The sequence below is a fragment of the Ricinus communis genome, chromosome 8 (assembly GCF_019578655.1).
Source record: "Ricinus communis isolate WT05 ecotype wild-type chromosome 8, ASM1957865v1, whole genome shotgun sequence".
NCBI classification, from domain to species: Eukaryota; Viridiplantae; Streptophyta; class Magnoliopsida; order Malpighiales; family Euphorbiaceae; genus Ricinus; species Ricinus communis.
In genome coordinates, this window is record NC_063263.1 from 17,358,566 (window position 1) to 17,381,669 (window position 23,104).

Here is a 23,104-nt window from a genome sequence, read left to right on the forward strand (position 1 = left end):
TGTGGCTTAGTGGCCGACTGTTAGCTCCACCTATTGTAGGTGTAGGGTTCGAAAATACGTTGGGGTTTTTATTTTCTTCTATTTTCGCGTTTTTATTTTCTTCTATTTTCGCCAATAATCCGCAAAACAGAGGCCTTCTGTCTGTCACTTTCACCATCTCCTAAACCCCTCGCGCCAGTCACAGAAAAAAACCTTAAACCCTTTTTAAAACATTGTTCTTTCTTTTTTTTTTTTTTTTTTTATACAGCTCCTAATTCTCTTCATCATTATTATCAGCAGTAATTCTCTTCATCACCATCAGCAGTGATTGATAAAAAAAATGCGAAAAACACAGCAAAAACAGCAAGACATAGTCTATACTAAGCAGCCTTACATTGAAGATGCGGGACCTCGCAGAATGTTAGTTAGTTAGTTAAATTCAATTCAATTTTTTTTTTTTTTTTTGCGTTTATTTCAATTGTGATATTATTTATTGGATTATGTTTCTAATGATTTTTATTCTTTTAAAAAATTATGTATAAACAGCAAAAGTATGCAATTTACAATGATGTCAGGAGCAGAGATTTTAAAAGCAGCAGAATGCCAAGTTCATTTAGGTTCTTATTATGATTCCACTCGTAAACCTATTCAAGCCGGTTTATTGGATCCCCGCTTGGTATGTTTATCATCCGGACGCTTGTTCCTTTGCTTCTGTGTTTGTGTAAATGAACATTCTCTTTTAATCAATGTTGAATAAGGTTTTCCTTTTGTGGGTTTTGGTTTCAGGGTCCTGCAACTAAACAGAGTAGTGCCTGTGAAACTTGCGGCGCGGACTTTCATGAGTGTCCTGGACATTTTGGATACTTGAATCTTGTTTTGCCAGTGTTTAATGTTGGATATATGAGTAACATTTTGGATATTTTGAAGTGTATTTGCAAGGTAATGTATTTTAACAACAGTTTATTTTATATGCTAAAGTGACCCGTTTATTTAATCAAATCTATTTTTGTTTGAGCCTCAGTCCATCATAAGGAATGGAAATGCATTTTGTTCATAATTGACATTAGAGAAATCATAGCCTTGTCAAAGACAATAGTTTGTGGTTGTCGTTTTGTGTAATGGTTTATATGGTCCTTAGTGCCTCTAGTATCTTTTGCAGTCCTGTTCTCGTATACTTTACGATGAGAAATTATGTAAAGCTGACTTGAAAAAGATGAGAAATCCCAGGATAGAGCATCTGAGGAAGAGTGAGTTGGTGAAGAAGATTGTGAAAAAGTGCAGTAGCATGACAAGCAATAAAGCTGTGAAGTGCACGAGATGTGGAGATATGAATGGTATTGCTTCTGCTTTCATGTCTAGATATATTAATTTTTACCGGAAAAATATAATAAACTTGTTGTCTGCTGTGCCTCATCAACTACTGTGTGGAGACGGATGTTTCTAAGATACTTTATGATATCCAGTTCTTATAATTTTTCTTTCCAATTCATATCATGTTTAAGGAACTAGAAATAAGGTTGAGTGCAATCTTCAGTATCATCCTAATACGAATAATGAGCCTCTGCCTATTTCATACTTTTTTATTATTATTATCTATATTGACTGAAGCAGCAGTTAGATTCTTATATTTTTCTCTTTGGATGTAGAATGCAGTGTGAAGATGGTCTCATCATTTTTCCTAGAAATAAATAGGTCTCATGTGTGCATAGATGCATGGTTGTGTCTGTTTGTGAAATCCTTCGAGATCAAATTTTAAGAATAACTCTTGCAGTTTCAGGTCATTACCCTGCCATTTCAAATGCTGAAAAACAAACAAACTAAACTTAGAGGGTTAAGCCGGTTATGGGTGCCTTTTCCCTTCATTATTCATATATCATACTTTACTGTCTATCATGGCATATTCCAACTTTTCTTTTTGAGTTTGAATTTTTCTTATTGTCAATTCTTTCTAATGTTGTATGTAAGCCATTAAAATTGCATAATAGCATTAATCTCTTTCTGGTTATGGAAATGCTAAAAGAATTCGCTTATGTGTGGCTTATGATGGCTTATATGTGAGAATATAGGCTTCAGGACTGTGTAGTTCAGGTGAAAGGCTTGCTCTTTGTTGAAAAAGTAGGCTTGAAAAGGTTTCCTAGGACTGTTGCTGAGATCATGATTCAGGGTATGTTTGATAAGCTGCCTCTAACTGTTGCTGGGAGTTTCTGGCAGCAAAGGAATCAGATTTAGAATTGGCATAGAGGCTTTTAAATATCCTTAGGTACAAAATTTTGACATTTGGAAATTCTGCAAGAAACAATAGATACATCATGACCATTGAGGGGGAATGTTTGCGAGCTTGATTTCCACATTAGTTAAATCAATGAATTTCCAAGGGAATTACTGCTTTCTGACATGAACTACCGATTTGTTTGATATCGTGGTTTTCAGGGATGGTCAAGAAGGCTGGTTCTGTTCTAAGCATTATTCATGATCGGGCAAAATTAGTTGATGGCTATTTGGAAGAATGCAGATCAGCAATTGCACATACTAAAGAGTCTAGAGCACCCATTAGTCTGGCTACTTATATTCTTACCCCTGTCAAAGTTCTCTCTCTTTTTAAAAGAATTCCAGAGGAGGTACTGTTCTGCCAATTTGGATTTGATTAAGTCTTGTGGTTACTCATATTTTATTCTTACCAAGTCACAACACCGTTTTGTTGTATTACAGGACTGCGAAGTGCTTGGTCTGTATGATAGACCTGAGAAACTCATCATAACAAACATTGCCGTGCCGCCTATATCAATTCGACCTTCTGTTTTCACAGATGGATTACAGAGGTTTCCTCAATATATTTTCAATATTTTTATTAAGATGCACTTGTGGTAGCATGATGATATATGATGTGTCAACACTCTTCTGATTCTATTGCAGTAATGAAAATGACATCACAGAGAGATTAAAACAAATTATTCAGGCAAATGCTAGCCTTCGCATGGAGTTACTAGAAGGAAGAATGAGTGTGAACAAATATCTGGTAAAATTGAACTTTTTGGGAAGTGTTGGATGTTTGATACTATAACTCAATGGTAGAAATTGATTCTTTTAGCTATTTGCTCTTAGATGTTGACTTGTCTTTGAATTTTTGGTAAATCATAATTCAATCCTCTTCAAATTGGCATTCTTTTCATGTGTTTCCATCTATATGTATATATGCCAAGCGATTTCAATTCAAAAATATTTTTGTACAATTATTGCCGACATATTTGGTTACAAGGTATTATTGCATAGTACTTATGTTGAAGATTTTGGTTTAGGATTCTTGGGATGGTCTTCAAGCTGCAGTTGCACTCTATATGAATAGTGATGTTCGTGTTCCAAATAACGTGGAAGTTGGCAAGCCATTGAGTGGTTTTGTACAGCGCCTCAAAGGAAAGCAGGGACGTTTTCGTGGGAACTTATCAGGGAAGCGTGTTGAATTTACTGGCAGAACTGTTATATCACCAGACCCTAATCTTAAAATTACTGAGGTCCTTGTAGCAAAACTTGAAAGACTACTGGAGCTGTTTATATAAGCGATTTGCTTATCTGAGCTGTTATGATCTATGACTTCAGGTGGCAATTCCTATCCATATGGCTCGGATTTTATCTTATCCTGAACGTGTTTCCCATCACAATATTGAGAAGTTGAGGCAGCTTGTCAGTAACGGCCCTCAGAAATACCCTGGCGCAAGTACGGTCAGATATCCTGACGGTTCTTCAAAGTTTGTACTCTTACCCTTGTCTGCATATGGATAAATACTTCTTTTTATCTGGAACTCATTAGTTTGTGCTGCAGGCGTTTGATAGGTAGTTACAGAAAAACCATTGCTGAGGAATTGACATTTGGTTGTATAGTTGATCGTCATTTAGAAGATGGAGATGTTGTTCTTTTTAACAGACAACCAAGCTTGCATCGAATGTCTATCATGTGCCATAGGGTGATTAAGAAATGATTCCAGTGCAGTATATTTTATCACATGTTATTCTTCTGCTATTAAACTGAATTTTTATTTTTGTCCGTGCAGGCAAGAATCATGCCTTGGAGAACATTGAGATTTAATGAATCTGTTTGCAACCCATATAATGCTGATTTTGATGGTGATGAGATGAATATGCATGTCCCACAAACAGAAGAGGCTCGAACAGAGGCACTTTTGCTGATGGGGGTAAGTACTTTTTGATCTTACTGTCATTAGTCCCATCCTTGGAAACCTATCATGTTCAGGATCCTAGTTTATGTTTTGCTTTTAACCTACGTCTGCTAATGTTTCAATTTTATTCTGAACCAGTGTGATAATACCATTTATGAAACCTCTAATCACTCTTGATGATACTAATAGACTTGCAACTTCGCATGAAATAGACTCATTTCCAAACATATGATTCAATGATCACCTGTGCTACTGACCTCCTTTTGAAATATAAGCATTTTTTAACTACATTGCTCCCTTAAAATATGAAACCGGGTTTCTTATTATCTGCAAAATGTTAATCAGTTTCAATGTATGGACGAGTTAGACATTCCATTGTCTATGATATACGATTCTTATCGTGTTCTTAATTTATGCAACATGGAAGTTATGAAGTTGAAAAATTTTAAAAACATTTCTACGAAAGTACATCCTGACCAATCAACTAGAGCAACAAGGCAGCACTAGCTGCGGCAATGTGGCTGAATGTTCATTCTAATTATAAAGTGCAAGCTCTTTGAAAACTGAGTTCCGCTCATTGCTTGTACATCCAATTATACTGGTTATAGCTATTATAACAGTCACTCATAAGGACCAGCATTGACCAAAGTACCGATCTCATATCAGTAAAAGTGAAAGTCTAAAGTTGGCCATTTTGATCTTAGCATGCAACAAACTTGTATTTATTAAACGTTCTTTTAGCTTCCTAATTTCCAGATTCCAGTAATTACTTCATTCTTGAAATTGGCAAAATTTCCAAAGGGAGTAGCAAAACATATTATGGCTGGTGTTTTCATGATCTATAACATGTTAGAAGGTACACTGACACATTGTCACTTCCCTAGGTGAGGAATTTTGGTTCAATTTATAAGGTATCCTTGTCTTAAGAAAGGAAGTTATCATGTGAGCCTAATTGATTTAGAATTGAATGAGCAATAGAAAGTCTAATAGTAGACGAACGCAGTAGCCATTGCAATCTATTTAAGGCTTAATTGATAAGATTTCTCTTTCAAGCTCTTGTTTCCATGATTACGTTGTCTTCCATCACAAATAACTTTTGACCCATTTGGTGATTGATTGATTTTAGTTGTACTTTGTGGCATGATAGTGCACAACCTGAACCTTTGATCAGTGGCATCCAGAGTAGGTGCATGATTATCCCACTGATACAAAGTGGCATAGTGGTTCATGCACCTTTTGACGTCATGTACTTTCATGCAAAATTTACTATAATTTTTAGGTGTTTCACTGCTGAATCCCTTGCACTTAGTGGCCAAAGTTATAAATAATAACTAGATGGTGGTAGTTATTATTTGTAAGCATTCCTTGGATATACCTGCTTTAGAATGGCACGGATAGTGGCTTTGCAATGCAATCCAGAGGTCAAGTCAGCTCCTTGATGATGGGTGATAAAGAGAATAGAAAGGTTGAGGCTGAAGAAGAGAGATTAGGATATTCCTTAGAGAAACTATGCATATATACCTGTTTCCTTAGTGGGTAGCTAGGGGTGCTTGCCTAAGGTTCCGATATGTGACTTTAACTTGGAAAACGGCTATGATTGGTGGTGTCAGTCATGACAGATGTAGCTGTTTATTCTTTCTATCGTGTCAGTTGTCCTTTTGTGGCTTATCTCATGCTTGCATTAAATCAAGTTTGGTGAGGATGTTGACACAATACTTTAGGTCTGACATGTAGGTTAGTCTAGGTAGTAGCTTACTTGAAGTTGCTCTTACTTGGTATGGATATTATTGCATGAGCTGGTTGCTCCGGGTCATTACGGATTGATTCTCAAATCTACTGATCTATAATGGATTGGGCTAGTGATTGTTGACTACTTCATCAACTTGTATAAGCTATTATTGCCTTTCTTGTGAGCTATCAATTGTTGTTTTACGAGAATTTTGTGTGTTTGCCTCAGGTTCAAAACAATTTATGCACACCAAAAAATGGAGAGATCTTGGTTGCTTCCACACAAGATTTTCTAACATCATCCTTTTTAATTACAAGGAGGGACACTTTTTATGACCGTGCGGCTTTCTCACTTATGTGTTCTTATATGAATGATGGCATGGATCTTATTGATTTGCCAACACCTGCAATACTTAAGGTCAGCTAATACATATTGAACTTGTCCACATTTCTGTTTTATTTCATGATATGAACTTGTCCACATTTCTATTTTATTTCATGATATGAACTTGTCCACATTTCTGTTTATTTCGTGATATATTCTTTTTTTTTTTAATCGATGGCCAACCTAAAAGTGAGATTTCCTTCCTATCCATCTAGTCTTAGTTTTTGAATTATTCTCTTAATGACGGAAGTTGTTAAGGATTAAATATAATTTTATACTAGCAATTGATGTTATAAAATCCAAGTGTTATGACCACAAAAGGATTCAATGCAGACTCAGTTAAATTGAGTAGCTTAGTGCAAAATCATACTATGCATATTCCTTGCTAGAAGAACTTCCTATTTGCAGAAAAATACACACTTTATGAGTCACAGGTTGCACATGAATTTGAGTTAGATTAAGTTGATGTCGATCATTCTGTCATTGGGAAAGTATGTGTCCAACTCATTTATTATGTTTAGAGATTGGACTGAACAATATAGTATTTTTGTTGAAGTATTGGAATGAGATGGACTTGACCATTTTTGGTTTATGTTCCTGATTGTCTATCATTTCCTTAGTATCTGATTATTATGAAGTTATTTTTGTGCAGCCGATAGAACTTTGGACTGGTAAACAATTATTCAGTGTTCTACTTCGTCCAAATGCAAATGTGAGAGTCTACGTAAATCTTATTGTTAGGGAGAAAATTTACTCCAAGCCTAAGAAAGGAGATAAGAGAGAAAAAGAAACAATGTGTCCTAATGATGGTTTTGTTTATATCCGGAACAGTGAGCTAATATCTGGACAACTGGGGAAGGCTACTCTAGGTGAGCTTTCTTGTACATTTAAAGTATCAAGAAGATGTATGCACTTGTATGATAGTGCAATGTTGTTTTATACTATTTTCTTGTGAATAATTCTCATAGAATACTGAATGGATGTTGGTTTTCTTTTATGCTCCTCATCAACATATGTTATTCTGACTTAAAAGTATATATTATTCTGCAGTTAGTACTTATATGCTAAACCGTCCTAAGACTCACATGTAAAATTGAGTGGTTTCTCATTTCCTTTTTGCCACTTAAGATGTTGTTTTCAGATACGATGTTCTTGGCCAAAAAATTATAGGAAAAGTGATATCAAACCGCTAAGGGGCCATACACACGGACACAAATTCAATCACATAGCTATTGGAAAAACACAAAGATTAAAGAAAAGCAAGCTTAATTTTTTTAATCATAGCCTAACCTAATGAAATAGCTAACAGATAAGGGTTTATCTAGAACCCTAAAAATAATCCTAACACTTTTAAGTTTGAAAATTGTAAGCTAAGAAAACTTTATACCAATACTGACTAGGATACTACTAACCCAGTACTAAATAAAAAAGTAGCTTTTAAATATTCCTAATGAGAGGTGAAACTCTTAGATAATGCTAAATCTTAAACTCCCTAATGAATTAAATAAAAAATAAACCCTAAACTTGTAATTCTCTAATTGCATCATTCTGCTCTGGTTAAACATAACTCAACCTCAATTTTTTTATAGTGCTAAAGAATGAATAATTAGAGGTGGAAAAATTCAGCTTTATCTTCTTGGATGGCAACAATAAAATCAAAACTTAGACTTCATTGCTTTCTTTACATGACCAAGTTTATCGACATATATGAAATCAATAATAGGTTACAAGGTTGACTTGTTGCTCTTGAATTCATCATAAATAAGAAGTTAGTAGGATGTGGAATGTTGTTTATCTTCTCCATGTTCTCTAGTTCATCTTTCTCCAAGTATGTTCTTCACATTTTTATAGCTCAAACTCATAATTCTGGACTTCATAATCAGACACTTCTAATAATCTCGTATCATTACTATCATCTCTACTAAAGTTTCCTCTGTGAATTTATCACTTTGATTCTAGGCAGGCTTAACGAGTTGTTCTCCCTTGCAAGATAATGGAATATCTGAGTAGGCATCATAATACCTATAATAAGAATCACATAATTGCTTAACATAAGAAACTTGTTGATAGCACGTTCTCTATACTGTTAAGTCATTTTAATTTATTTCGTAAAATGTTTGATTGTCAAATACTCATGTAGTGAAGAATGAAGATATTTCATCACACCACAATATGGACTCCTAAGATAATATAACTCATCTAACTGTACTCTTTAGTCGTAGATATCATCTTCTAGTCTTTGAATTTCAGCAGACATAGTGGAATCATTTTTTTTCTTATCTGAAAAACAGAGTCCTACACAGCTGAGGAAGAGATTAGAAATCTTTGTCATACCTACTTCAATACCAAATTGATGAAGAACTACTAAGAAACCACACACACAAACTCAAACCCAAACTCACAACTGGGGGAAAAGCACAAAGCTTAAAAGAAACACAACTAATTTTCTTAATCATTGAAATCATAACATGAGTTAGTAAAATAGCTAGGGTATATGGTTTTTATGGAACCATTAAATTAATCCTAATACTATTAGGATTGAAAATTCTTATCTAGGAAAACTCTGTACTGTACTAACTAGAACACTACTAACCTGATACTAAATAAGATAATAATAAAATAGCTTTATTCTCATTAGTTCCTAATGAGAATAGAACTCTAAATAATATTTATTCCTGAACTTCCTAAATAGACAAGTACAAGAAAAAACATGAATGTCATGACAAAAAATTAAATCAAACTAATTCCTAACCTTGCAATTCTCTAACTGCATCGAAAAGTTTCTTTGCTGAACTTTGTGTAACACAAGGTTTCTTGCGCTTTAATGGAACAATGTTGGCCGAATTGCTGAATGATGCTAGTTCTGTAACATCTATACTATTATTCACCGAGAGCGTGGTTTTGTTAATGTGCTCTATTTTAGAGTTGCTTGGTCTAAGGTCATTATTCATCTGGACACTTCAACCTTTTATCCCCCCTCCATAAATGCAGTTGATAGATGCATTATATTAGAGATTGCTCTGTTCTTATATTAAGAAATATTATTCCAGGAAATGGCAACAAGGATGGACTTTACTCTATTCTTCTCAGAGACTACAATCCACATGCTGCTGCCACTTGCATGAATCGGCTAGCTAAATTAAGGCAAGTGTCTAGTCCTCTGATTAGAAAATTCTTCCTAATTGTTTTGGTTGAGGTGCAATTGAATTTGATTTTGAGGTAGATATTAGAATTTGTATTTTCTTGTTTTACCTTGGAATCTAAATTCCTGTATGGAAATTTTTCTTAGATTCTTTTTAGCTTTCTTCAAATCAGGGCTTGAACTTTTACAATTAACTTCATCTTTTTGTCATGGGAAAGTTTCAAGGAATCTGCCTACATACAGAATTGAAGGCTAGGAATTTGCTGGTTTGGATTGGATTAACAAAAATGGAGTTGGTTGTTTGGAGTTTGAGTACTATTGAAAAGTGATATGGGTTACAACAATAAAGACTGATTTGATAGAAACTTGGTTATGGAATTAAGACTAAATTAGTTGCTGCAACTCTTGATACGAAGGTTTTCTAAGGTTAGAAAAGAAAATGCAGGGAAGAAATTAATGTTTGCATAGAAAAGGTGATGAAGATCAAACTTAAGAAAAAATATGTGTACGGGAGAAAAAGGTAACAAGAAAACTCAAGTAAACATTCGCAAGAATTTTAGGAACTCATTGAAGTTTCTTGAATTGGAGCCGTCATTTTTAACTTTTATGTTAAATTGGTATTTAAACGTCAGATGCTAAAGTAATAATGAGCCTACTTGTAGAGTTTTCACTGTTTCACGATTGTGAAAACTGAGAAGCAGAATGTAGGATTTGATTTCTATATATACCGATGCATTTTGTCATTTATCAAAGTTTGGATCTTCTGATATTCCTCTAAAGTGGAGGTTAGGATTTAATAGTCCTTCAATACCACTTCTGATTCAACAATTCTTCGTACTTACTGAAAGAACAAAATGGGTAGAAGATAATCCTTGGTAAATTACTAATGATCATTATTTTCTCAGCACAAAAAGTGTTACTTTCTTCATGCTATTAATTATGCAACTTCCAATTCTTTATCCTTGAGTTGATCTTGAACATTACACTGCTCAATTTCTTTCTCTTGAAAATGCTATCCATGGTGTAATCATATCTATATATGTATGACAGCCTTGTTGTTTTGGCTGTAATTTTAGATTCTCAGAAACAAAAAGAAGTTATCTGCAGTGTCGCAAGTTTCCCAAGCCCATATTGTGGTTTTCTGGGATTTGTTTGGTTTACTGTTATTCCATTGTCTTTGCTTGATTACAGTGCTCGATGGATAGGAAATCATGGCTTCTCAATTGGGATTGATGATGTCCAGCCAGGAAAGAAATTGATTGATGGAAAAGGGAAGACAATTTCTAATGGTTATCAACAATGTGATAAACTAATTGAACAATATAATGAAGGAAAGCTTTTGCTTAAGCCTGGTTGTGATGCCACTCAAACACTGGAATCTGAAATAACTGAGAAATTAAATAAGCTTCGAGAAGAAGCTGGTGATGTGAGTATCCAGCCCTTAATTTCACTTTTATATGCATGTGCTTCATAATATATCTCATAAAGGTAAAATATTTTGGTTCAGTTGGTTAACAAGTGAATTTCTGGACAGTGAAACCAAACTGATTGATAAAGTTGGTTTTCCAGTTTATGTCATTGCTGCTATTGTGATAGACTGGCTTCTACTTTTGAAGTTCGTCAGTCATTACTGAATTATCACATTGGTTTTTCTTCCTTGAAGTCAATTTCTTTCTGATTGAAATCATCAAGTTACCTTTTGTTGTGTTGTGGAGGTTGTTCGTAAATGCCAACATAATTTTGTTATATTTTGAATTTTCTTCCCCCTTGAAGGTATGCATGAAAGAATTGCATTGGAGAAACAGTCCATTGATCATGTCACAGTGTGGATCTAAAGGATCTGTTATCAATATCAGCCAGATGGTTGCTTGTGTTGGTCAGCAATCAGTTGGGGGTCGCCGTGCTCCAGATGGATTCATAGATCGAAGCCTTCCTCACTTCCCCAGAAAATCAAAAACTCCTGCGGTAAGTTCAATCTCACCTTTCAGCTATGCCTTAGTCCCTAGCATTTGACAATAGGCTACTCTTTAATCCTTGAAATGTTAAATTTAATTGCACTTTAGTCCCTAGTTTTTCATGTTAGAGAACATTGTAATCCCTCGAAGTATACAATTTTCATCCATAATAGCATGTGAGTAAACTATTTGAAACATCAAGGATCAAAGTATCTGAACTTCAGGGGGGTTTTTAATTTAGTTGTTTTCAGATTTATGTGTCTGCAATTAAAATGCCCATTATGAGTAGAAAAATCATAGCTTATGCTGAGGGTATCAATATTTGAGCCATTTTGCTAATTTTTTGAAATAGTTAATAGCAACGCTGCTCTATATTGTTCAATTTGGAAAAGGTGGCCTAATACTAGGGCCAATAGGAAGTAATTTGATGACTTTCTGAATAATCTGCATGAACAAAACTAACTAGTTGTTTAGGCAACAAAAATTACATAGATTGCCACACTACTATAGTAGCCTTTAGAAGAGGTTGCCTTTTAGCTCTGTTTTAGTTTCATTGTGATAGTTTATGTTCAAAAATCACTCTTGAATTTTGATTGGACATGCTGAGTTGGAACTTCACATGGATTGCTTATGATATTTCTGATTTTATTTACTACCCCACCTTTGTCTTCATGAAGGGGGTTATATATTTTATTTGAAGACCTTTCTGTGAAGGAGTTAAGACCATGGAGGGTCCTTAGCTCAGGTCCCGAGACAGAGTATTCAAGTTTATTTGTTTGGAGCCCCATCAATCTTACCAACGGAATATGCATCTATTTTCATTTGCATACAAAGAAATGGATAGAGAAAATTGATAATTTTGAATATTATCTTTGGTTTCCCTGCTGTCTATTAAGTATAATTATTAAGCTAAAAATAACAGAGCTAACAAAAGTCTTATATATTATTTTTCCTGGAAATTCTTAGCATTTTAACTTGGCATTTCTTTTGAAACATTGCTTGACTATGAAAAGAATACCTAATCTATTCCATAACATTTGGCTAAACTGTACAGAGCTTGTTAAATAACTAAACCTGAACTGTTGAAGTGTTGAATGAGATTTTGTACTTTTCTGTGCAGGCTAAAGGCTTTGTTGCTAATTCATTCTATAGTGGTTTGATGGCAACTGAATTTTTCTTCCATACAATGGCTGGGAGAGAAGGTCTTGTGGACACTGCGGTATGCATTATCTTTCATATTCTTTTAAGTTATCCATCTAGATTTGACACCATGTTTGCAAGTTCATCTCCTATTGGCATAACCTGGTTACAATTTTTTTATAGACTATATGCATACAGCATTGTTTTAAGTGATGCTCTCTCTCTCCCTCTCTCTCGACATATCCAATAATGTTCTTCCTGAGGACGAAACATTCGCTACGTGGAAATTGTATTCTGTGGATAAGTGGTGGAGCTTATCCTAAGACTCTGAACAGATTCTTTAATTATTATTGCTGCAGGTCAAAACAGCTGACACTGGATACATGTCTCGTAGACTTATAAAAGGATTGGAAGACTTATCTATCCAATATGATAATACAGTACGGAATGCTAGTGGATGCATAGTTCAATTTCTTTATGGAGATGATGGCTTGGATCCTGCAAGTATGGAAGGGAAGGGTGGAGTTCCATTGAATCTTGACCGGTTGTTCTCAAAAGTGAAGGTTCGCCATTGTTATTATTTGGAACTTCTCATAACTGTTTGGAAAAGTTGAAATTAATGTTGAATGTTTACTTGCAGGCCACTTGTCCTGTTAGAGAAGAGGATTACCTATCTCCTTTGGATATTTCTGACGTGGTGGAAAATTTGCTACTAAAGCATGATATGGCTCTTGGTGGAATTTGTTCTGAAGCCTTTAAAAAAAGTCTGACTTCCTTTCTCGGAAGTCATGCCAAGAGATTGGAAAGCATGATGAAATTGGCCGATGGTGTTGAGGACCCAACCTCTGAGAATATACAAACTGGAGGGATAAGAGGAAATTCTAAGATCATAGAAAGACTGGCTCACAAAATATTTGGTGTTTCTGAAAGACAGATAGAGGTCAGTGCTTGCTATTTCATGCTATTTCTTTGTATTATTAGCACTTCAATCTTCTCTACTATTACTTTACTAATGACTTTACTTGGTGCATATGGACTTTTTTCCTAGTAGTAGACTAGTATGTTACTTTTATAGCACCATCAAGGTAGCATGAGCTGAAGAGCAATAACTTAATTGCAGAGAGTGGATATGGATTCAGATGCATTTCCCTTTTTAGTCAACGGGTTAAAACCAAGGGGGAGGTACATATATTGAAGTGGGGTCAATTAACCCCATTCTGCTTGGCTGAAAATACTTGTTAACAACAATTACATGAAAATCCCTAAGAACTTCTATTAAATAAATAACACAAGAAGTGGGTTGGGAATTGAATGATTTGACAATAGCTAGTGCATTGGTGCTAATTTTATCATGCCATCCAACGTGGGTAAAAGAGTTTCATATTTGGACATTTTATAGCCTTATTCATGAATTTTGGAGTTAGGCTTTATCTTGTCTGAAATCCCAACTATTATATTAGGAAGTGAGTAGCTAACTTCTCTCAAATGTAAACACCGGTTGAGAATTTGAAAATATTCTTTAATAAAAACTTAACCACATTTTGAGTTCCAAGGTTGAATTTGGGCAATTACAATAGGTCATATTTGGACCCAATCTATAATTCTTTGTTCTTAATCCTTTAAATGGTTATTGTTCTCTATTCATAGTTTATTAACATGTCCCATATTTCAATTGCAATTAAAAAGTTTGAGGGTATTATTTTTAATATATTTAATTAGTTATTTCCTTGTGGCGACTTTCAAATTTCTTTTTTTTGTAAGTTTTGATTAATGACCCTACCGAAGTGTATTCCTAGCTCATTCACCAGATAATCCATTAGCTAAGAAACGTGCATTGGCTAGAATGATCAAGAAGGATGGTGGATTGCATGCTAGGCATTGTGCTTATTGCAAATTGGTCACTGGGTGTCCAGTGATTGAATGGGAGCCTGATGAACTTTTCTTGCTAGTGGATTGTGTATATTGTCACATATTGCTGAAACATTGATGTTGTCCTTGTTGAGCATGAAACATGTGGGAAACAATAAATGATCAAGCAAAAGAGAACAAAGTTGACAATTTCAAGTTTTTTGGAGGTGAGTGAAGTCATGGGAGAGTTGCATCTGCACGTGCTTATTCCTTTTCCAACTCAAATTATTTAGAGAAACAACAATGCTGTCAAATGATTCTAGAACATTATTATAACTTAACAAGTGCTATAACGGAACATGTGACAATAACGCAGAACCTGCAATTTTGGGTGAAGCTTCTGTGCACATACCTTAGGGTCGTAGTATGTTGCTATCCTACATTATCTGTCGTCTCTTTTATTCTTTTGATATGCCTTCACTCTCAATGACATGGGGTAATCCTTCTTGGGGCCTATGTAACTTGAGGGTATTATTTGGAGTTAGCTGTTGAAATCATACATGTTTATGTTGACGTATGCTTAAGGATGCTGCTGTTCTTTTCTCTTTGTGCCTCTTGCGATCATAGATTATTTTGAGCTGTTTGTCGAATCCTTTTATTTGCTCTTATAATAAAAGTTCCCCATAGATCTCTGAGATGTGGATCAGAGCCTACCTTCTGTTTTTCGCAACTAGATTTGGCATTATTAGTCCTTTATTGCAATCTCTTTATGCTTTTCCATGTAGACCTGGGCATTTGTTTTGAAGTTTTAGCAAATATAAATCTATAAATGTAATTTGTAATCACATGATAGGTTTTTGTAAAAACATGCATCAATCGTTATCTTTGGAAAAGAGTTGAACCTGGAACTGCCATTGGTGCAATTGGAGCTCAAAGTATAGGGGAGCCAGGGACGCAGATGACATTGAAGACCTTTCACTTTGCTGGAGTTGCAAGCATGAGTATCCTTACTGATTTAATTTACTGATAATTGATGCTGTTTTTAAACTATTTTTAATTTTTGGCTATAAGTGGGTTTCTGGTTTGATTCCTTAGCACTGTATTAGATATAACACAAGGAGTTCCTCGCATCAAAGAAATAATAAATGGGGCTAAGAAGATTAGTACACCTATCATTACTGCAGAGCTTGAGCAGAATACTAATGTGACTGCTGCTCGAATAGCAAAAGGTCGGATCCAAAAAACTGTTCTGGGCCAGGTATGCCATTATTTCATTGGAAGAATTTAATAGCTAGCTTGGCAGTTGGTTCTACTCCTACCGAGAACATATGAACTCATTCTTGACTTGCACAGAGGTTCTTGTTTCATAAATTTGAAATGCTCGTCTCATCCCTAAATTTCAGCATTTTATAGTTTTTTCTTGGTTTCATTTACTAGATTTTGTGTATCTTTCATTTTTCTGAATCTTCCGCGAGTTCCAGGGTTGTCTTGCACAATTTTATATCCTCGATTAGCTTGAAGTCTTTCATACATCAATTTATATCTTTCAGTTCCTCTGCTCTGTAACTAGAAGTGTTTCTTTTTTTCTTTTCATCCATTAAGCTGAAATCTATCTTCTATATCTGATTTTCATGTTTATATTGCAGGTTGCTAAGAGTATCAAAATTGTAATGACTTCGAGATCAGCATCTGTAGTGATCACACTTGACATGAAAACAATTCAAAATGCACAATTATCTCTTGATGCTAACATTGTGAAGGAAGCAATTTTACGAACTCCAAGAATTAAACTAAAGCCACAGGTAAGAAATTCTCATCAGTCAATTTTAGCAATTTTAGAGTTATACATTAAACACTTCCTGGCCATGTTAACATGCAGCATATCAAAGTTCTGGATACTAGAAAGTTGGAAGTTATTCCTCTGGGTGACAGGGAGAGGGTTCATTTTGAGCTCCATAATCTTAAAAATTTGTTGCCATCAATCATAGTTCAGGTGAGGTTTTTCAGAATTTTTTTGAAGTTACTATGAGATTATGCTTTATTTCCTCTCTTTGTTAACTTTGATGGAGAGGGACTTTTAATCATCATGTCTTTGCATGACAGGGCATAAAAACTGTTGAACGTGCTGTCATAGCCCAGAAAAAGCATGATGGTAAAGCAAATGATCAAGAGCTCCCAACATACAACATGTTGGTAGAAGGGTTAGTTTTCTATAATTACATGTTACTTTCACACATTCAATGATCTGTTGAATTATTCTTTTACTTGGGAAACCATTGTCCCTTGTGTTCGTGTCTATTCTGCAATTTAGATGAGTTGCATTTTGTCCTGGCTTTCTGGGTTTCTATTTCCAATACACTTTAAGGTCCCTATTTCCCAACCAGTGGAGATTTTAAGTCATTTTTACAGTTAGGATATCGAACTAAACCAGGAAGGCTTGAAAGCAGTCTAAAATATAAACAGGAAAAAGTAGAAAGCAGTTCTAATAGTTTACTCATCTGATTAACCCCATAAATTTGTATGCATAAATGTATTCTCCATCTTCCCTTTAAATGCCTGCTGGAGTGGTAGAAGCATCAACTTCCATAGTACTGATATTTGCATTTATGAAAAATAATTTGTGTCGAATCCTTTTTTCTTTTGAAGATGATCATTGCATGGTTCAGAAAAAGTTTATATAGACTGGACATACATCCAATGTGGAAGTTAAGTTGGTGTCTGGAGCGACTAAGACACTTTATGCTTCATAGGATTTTGGGCACCCTTTATGTAATTCACCAAAATGTTATTGAGATTTCGTAACAATTCAGGTTTCTTTTTCTTTTTAACTTCCCCAATCTGAAGGGTCTTTAGCCACTTCTATTTTCCATTTTTTCAATTTTCATCTTATATTATTATATAACTACTTTAAGCAAGTTTTATTTATTTTGCTAATACTTTTTAAAAGTTCATGCTAGTAAGTGGCTGTTTGGTAAGCAAGATTATTTATTCTGTTCCAGCATTTTCAATGTCAATACTCTCCTGCGTACCATCATTTAAAAACCGTGCTACCAATCCATTTTCAATGTTATGTTTTGATGAGAAGAAGAAACTCACAGTTATTGATTGACTGGAACATACCACCATTGACCTTATTGAAACAAAAGGTAGGTTTATATGCTTCTTGCAACAAATTGAAGTTTTGTAATGGGTATGAAATTAAGTTCTAAACTGAGTGACCGTAGCTGAAGTCAACCCAAAGACAGGTGCTTGCTTTCTTAGTTATTATTTGTGAGAATAAATTTGGTTTTCCACTCTTAATTGAGGTTGTTCTCTTGATGGTAAATTGAAATAATAATTGACTGAAAAATACTCTTATGTTTATTCTATATATCTCAAAGTATTTATACAAGATACCTAGATCTATTTAAGGTAGTCAACTATATAGGAATAATTACAGGAAATAAATAGAAGAATATTACAGCTACAATTCCTAAATAAGTATGCAGCTATATATGCTAAGTCTCTCCCTCAAGTTGGTGCATAGATATCACACATGCCCAACTTGGATAATGATGCATAAAATGAGCCACTAGTAACAGTGTAAGTCATCATGTCGGCCAGCTGACCTGCATTCTTGATGTAAGGAACCTCTATCATACCAGAATCCAGGTTATCCTTGATATAATTCCTGTCAAGTTCAATGTGCTTAGTTCGATCATGTTGAACCGGATTGTTAGCTATCTCAATAGCTGTAGTGTTATCACAATAAAGTACCATAGGTTTCTTTGGACCAAATCCGAGTTCTTTTAAGAGAATTTTTAACCAAGCAAGCTCTGTGGTTGCATGATGAAGGGCTCGGTACTCGGCTTCTGCACTAGACAATGACACCACATTCTGTTTCTTACTCCAAGTCACCAGATTACCTCCAACGAATGACACATAGTCTGAAGTAGACTTTCTATCCAATTTAGAGCCAGCAAAGTCAGAGTCTGTGTAACCCATAATATCCAAGTGCCCATGTTTGGAGAACATAATACCTTTACCTGGAGAGGACTTCAGATAAGCCAAAATACGATTTACTGCATTCATGTGTCGATCACTTGGATTGTGTATAAACTGACTGACAACACTAACTGCGTATGATAAATCAGGCCTAGTGTGGGTTAGATAAATCAACTTTCCCACTAGTCTCTGATATCTCTCCTTGTTAGTCGGAACCTGATCAGGATAGATAGATAGACCATGATTCACCTCAATGGGAGTATTTACAGGTTCACAAGCAGAATTACCAGTATCAGCTAAGAGATCTAAAATATACTTTCGTTAGGAGAGAAAAAGTCCTTGCTTGGACCGAGATATTTCAACACTTAAGAAGTATTTTAGAACCCCCAAGTCCTTCATCTCAAACTCCTTGGCCAAGTAGCTTTGAAGTTTCTCTATCTCACTAGCATTACTATCTGTAACAATCATGTCATCAACATAAACAATAAGCAAGGTAATATCATCATGCTCCCTCTTATAAAACAGAGTATGACCTGCCAAAGCTTGCTTAAAACCGCGCTCCTTCATTGAGTAGCTCAACTTGCCAAACCATGCCCTTGGCGATTGTTTCAACCCATACAATGCCTTTTTCAGCTTGCACACCTTACCCCAACCAGTGTAAATCCTGGAGGAGGATCCATATACACCTCCTCTATCAAATCACTATGGAGAAAAGCATTTTTTACATCAAACTGGTGTAATGGCCAGTCTAGATTGACTGCAAGAGATAGAATGACTCGAACGGTGTTCATCTTAGCCACATGAGCAAAAGTCTCTTGATAGTCAATCCCATAGGTTTGAGTGTAACATTTGGCCACCAGTCTAGCCTTGTACCTTTCAACTGTCCCATCTGACTTGTATTTCATTATAAACACCCACTTGCATCCTACTGTCTTCTTTTCCTGTGGCAACTCAACCATCTCCCAAGTAGAATTTTTTTGGAGAGCCTTCATTTCCTCTTCCATAGCAACCTTCCACTTAGGATCTCCAAGGGCTTCCTGAAAATGACTAGGAATAGACACAGAAGACAACTGAAGAGCCAAAGCTAGATGAGCCTTAGACAAACGATGATAAGAGATAAAATCAGAAATAGGGTAAGTGACATTAAAAGATGACTTGGAAAAACCCAACCTATCAGATTCTCTATGTTCACGAAGGGGATATCTCCTATCATGATCGTGATCTATAACTTGTGGATTCAAAATAGCATTTTCTAATGTTACTGGACTAGAATCTTTCTCTAAAGTTGAAGTTGTAGGAGAGGGAACGTATATCTCAGGGTTAATAGTAGAAAAGTCATCCGATGGCATGGTAGTATCATCAAGAGGGGCACTAGAGTCAGGAGAAGGCATAACAGTGGTATTCTGTTTTCTTCTTCTATAATCGTTTTGAAATAACCTAGCTAGTCTTTCATCATTTTTCTTCTTAAATTCAGACTCAAACTCAACAGAACAAGTATTATCTAAAGATTCCTTATTCTCCATAATAGCTGAATTCTCCTCCTTACTCGACATCCACAACTTCTTCACTTCTAACCATAATCGTTCCTCTTCCTTACTACTAATCTCCCCCTAAAGAGTAATCATAGATACATCCCTAGAAAAATAAGATACTTGTTCACAAAATTGAACATTCATGGAAACATAATATTTACCTATAGGAGGATGAAAACATTTATAGCCTTTTTGAGAATTAGAGTAATCAAGAAAAACACATTTAAGAGCACGTGGATCAAACTTATCCTTATATATAAAGTGTACATGAACATAACATACACAACCAAAAACCTTAGGACAAATATTTAGAGCAGAAGGAATAGAGTGAAATTGTGATAACATTCTTAAAGTGGTTTGAAAATTAATGATACGAGCAGGCATTCGATTAATAAGAAAGACAACAGTCATGACAGCCTCAGCCCAAAACCGTTTAGGAATATGCATAGTAAAGCTTAAAGCTCGAGCAACCTTAAGGATATGATGATTCTTACGCTCTGCTACACCATTTTGTTGTGGTGTGTAGGCACAAGTTGTTTGGTGTAGGATGCCATGTTCTAGGAAGAAATTGGTAAGAGACTGATTTACAAACTCACGACCATTATCAGAATAAAAAACTTGGACCTGAGTATGAAACTGTGTGACATCATGTTGTAAAATTGAGAAATCGCCTGTATAACATCACTTTTAGATTTCATCAAATATACCCAGCTCACTCTAGTGCAGTCATCAATAAAAGATACAGTATTTATGGCCTGAGGCAGATGGAGTAGAAAAAAGACCCCACACATCAGTATAAACACATGAAAAAGGAATAGAACTCTTATTGAAACTGGTTTTGAAAGGAACACGATGGTTTTTAGCATAAATGCATTGTTCACATCTTAGACTAGAGATAGCAACATTGTGAAACAATTTAGGAAATAAAACACTCTAAATAAGAAAAAGATGTGATGCCTCAAATGACAATGTCATAAATGAATCTTCTTTCTATCAAACGACTCTCTCTCTACTTGAAAACCATGGCTAGGTTTAGATTTAAATTCCGTAGCCCCCTCTAAGTAATAAGACCTGCTCTTTCCTTACCATTGCCAATTGTCATCTTTGTACGTTTGTCCTGAAAGACACAATGAGTAGAATCAAATATTGCAGAACAATAAAGACTTTTGGTAATCTTACTAATGGAAATAAGGCTATTAGAAAGATCAGGGGCAAGTAAGACAGATGACATTGAGAATGTAGGAGAAATTGGGACATTCCCAACTCCTGTAATTGGCATAGAAGTCCCATTAGCAACCTGTACAGACTTAACAGGTAAAGACATTAGAGAGGCAAGTATAGAGGAATTACTAGTCATATGGTCAGTAGCCCCTGAATCAATAACCCAAATGTTAGAAGCAGTAGAAACATATGTCAGACTAGAATTACCTTGTTGAGGAGACACTTGAGAGACATGAGAAGCAGAAGGTGGAGAAGTGTCAATAACAGTAATCTAAGCAGATTTCTTATTTTTCTTCTCATCTTGTTTAAGTTTATACTACTCCGGATAGCCATGCTTCTTCCAACAAACATCTACTGTATGCCTGGTACTATTGCAATGAGTGCAAAAGCAAGAATTGGAAGCAATAGAATTCACAGGAACAGAAGAGTCACCTGAAAGGTGCTGTTTTAGATCATTAGAGCTGAAGCCTCAGAATGATTTTTTGTTCCCATGGTGACTTGTCTCTGCACTTCACAACGAACTAAAGAGTAGGCTTCTTCCAAGCTTGGTAAAGGGGAGGTAGCCAAAACACGACTACTAACTTGATCCAAACTGTGATCAAGACCTGCAAGAAACATATAGATGCGATCCTCTGCAATACGCTTTGTTTCTCAATATCAGCAGCACATGTCATGTCATTGGGCCTACGATAATTAAGCTCCATGAAAATTGAATTTAACTTTGTAATATTCTGGGAGAGGTCGACCACCCTGGCGCAATTGAAATGACCTCTTCATCAGTTCATATACTTGGGAAGAGTCAGAAACATCAAGATAGCTCCTCTTAGCCGCATCCCAAACTTCTTTAGATGTCCCACATTGAACAAACTGTGACATCAGATTATCAATTATGGAATTAATAAGCCAAAACTTGACAAGTGCATCTTCAGCTTCCCATTCATTATAGCTCGGATCATTTTCTGTAGGTGCAGCCTTTCTTCCAGTAATATAACCCTTCTTCTTCCTGCCAGCAATATGCATTTCTAAAATCTTTGACCAAACACGATAATTAGAACCATCCAATTTAATATGGATTGGAGAAGAGGTCTCGTGAATGGTCATCGTCGAGAGTTTCTTGCTATCAGGAATCTCTTTGTTGTTAGTTTTAGTAGACATTGCAGCTAGATGACAGCTAGGGTTTGAACAAAAGAAGGCAGCGAAAAAAATTTTCTTTTGCTTTGATACCAAAATAATAATTGACTAAAAAACACTCTTATGTTTATTCCATATATCTCAAGGTATTTATACAAGATACCTAGACCTATTTAAGATAGTCAACTATATAGGAATAATTACAAGAAAGGTAAGTCAACTATATAGGAATAATTACAGGAAATAAATAGAGAAATATTACAGCTATAATTCCTAAATAAGTATACAACTATATATGCTAAGAATTTGCAAAGTCCTATAAACTGTAAAAATAAGGGTACCTGATCAATGTGTAGTTGGTCAAAAAGATGAGCTAGAAAGTACAATGACTTGTGGTATTCTGCCTGAATGAAGAAGGTAAATCATATATTTCTTGTATCTCGTTGCTTGCTTGTGATTGTTTTAATGCTCCACTTAGCTATCACAAGATTATTATTTTAAATATTTGACAGCTAAACATGCTCCTTCTATAAAACTATGTTATACATGTTTTTGTAGGATGGGTCTTGATCTTGTTATGGGAACTGAAGGAGTGGATGGGTGCAAAACAACGAGTAATCATGTAATGGAAGTTCAGAAATTTCTTGGAATTGAGGCTGCAAGAAAGTGCATAATTGATGAGATAAATCAGACCATGGAACATCATGGAATGAGCATTGACATACGGCATATGATGCTTTTAGGAGATCTAATGACATTTAAGGTGATTTTCTTTGCCTCTTTACTGTTTTTGCCATCCAATTGTAGCCAACAGATATGGATATTCTGTCATCCTATTTGGCACATGCATTCTTGGGGAAACTTTAAGGTGAATGGTTCTGTAACAG

General features: G+C 35.3%; 1 protein-coding gene across 2 annotated transcripts in view; it reads left to right on the forward strand.

Moving 5' to 3' along the window:
* The window catches only part of LOC8271701 (DNA-directed RNA polymerase III subunit 1), a 24,459-nt gene continuing 1,355 nt past the window's right edge, over window positions 1–23,104 (forward strand). For both annotated transcript variants that reach the window (XM_048378082.1, XM_048378081.1), the window contains exons 1-25: window positions 1–399; window positions 526–655; window positions 766–918; window positions 1,139–1,313; window positions 2,410–2,597; window positions 2,689–2,798; window positions 2,893–2,995; window positions 3,276–3,488; window positions 3,574–3,722; window positions 3,797–3,938; window positions 4,026–4,166; window positions 6,109–6,297; window positions 6,917–7,133; window positions 9,315–9,408; window positions 10,598–10,832; window positions 11,180–11,371; window positions 12,482–12,580; window positions 12,861–13,064; window positions 13,142–13,441; window positions 15,203–15,350; window positions 15,456–15,607; window positions 15,996–16,151; window positions 16,229–16,342; window positions 16,453–16,550; window positions 22,776–22,980. In XM_048378082.1, coding sequence (XP_048234039.1) covers window positions 320–399; window positions 526–655; window positions 766–918; window positions 1,139–1,313; window positions 2,410–2,597; window positions 2,689–2,798; window positions 2,893–2,995; window positions 3,276–3,488; window positions 3,574–3,722; window positions 3,797–3,938; window positions 4,026–4,166; window positions 6,109–6,297; window positions 6,917–7,133; window positions 9,315–9,408; window positions 10,598–10,832; window positions 11,180–11,371; window positions 12,482–12,580; window positions 12,861–13,064; window positions 13,142–13,441; window positions 15,203–15,350; window positions 15,456–15,607; window positions 15,996–16,151; window positions 16,229–16,342; window positions 16,453–16,550; window positions 22,776–22,980 — 3,987 coding nt within the window. In that variant the 5' untranslated portion in view covers window positions 1–319. The remainder of the gene's footprint in view (window positions 400–525; window positions 656–765; window positions 919–1,138; window positions 1,314–2,409; window positions 2,598–2,688; window positions 2,799–2,892; window positions 2,996–3,275; window positions 3,489–3,573; window positions 3,723–3,796; window positions 3,939–4,025; window positions 4,167–6,108; window positions 6,298–6,916; window positions 7,134–9,314; window positions 9,409–10,597; window positions 10,833–11,179; window positions 11,372–12,481; window positions 12,581–12,860; window positions 13,065–13,141; window positions 13,442–15,202; window positions 15,351–15,455; window positions 15,608–15,995; window positions 16,152–16,228; window positions 16,343–16,452; window positions 16,551–22,775; window positions 22,981–23,104) is intronic.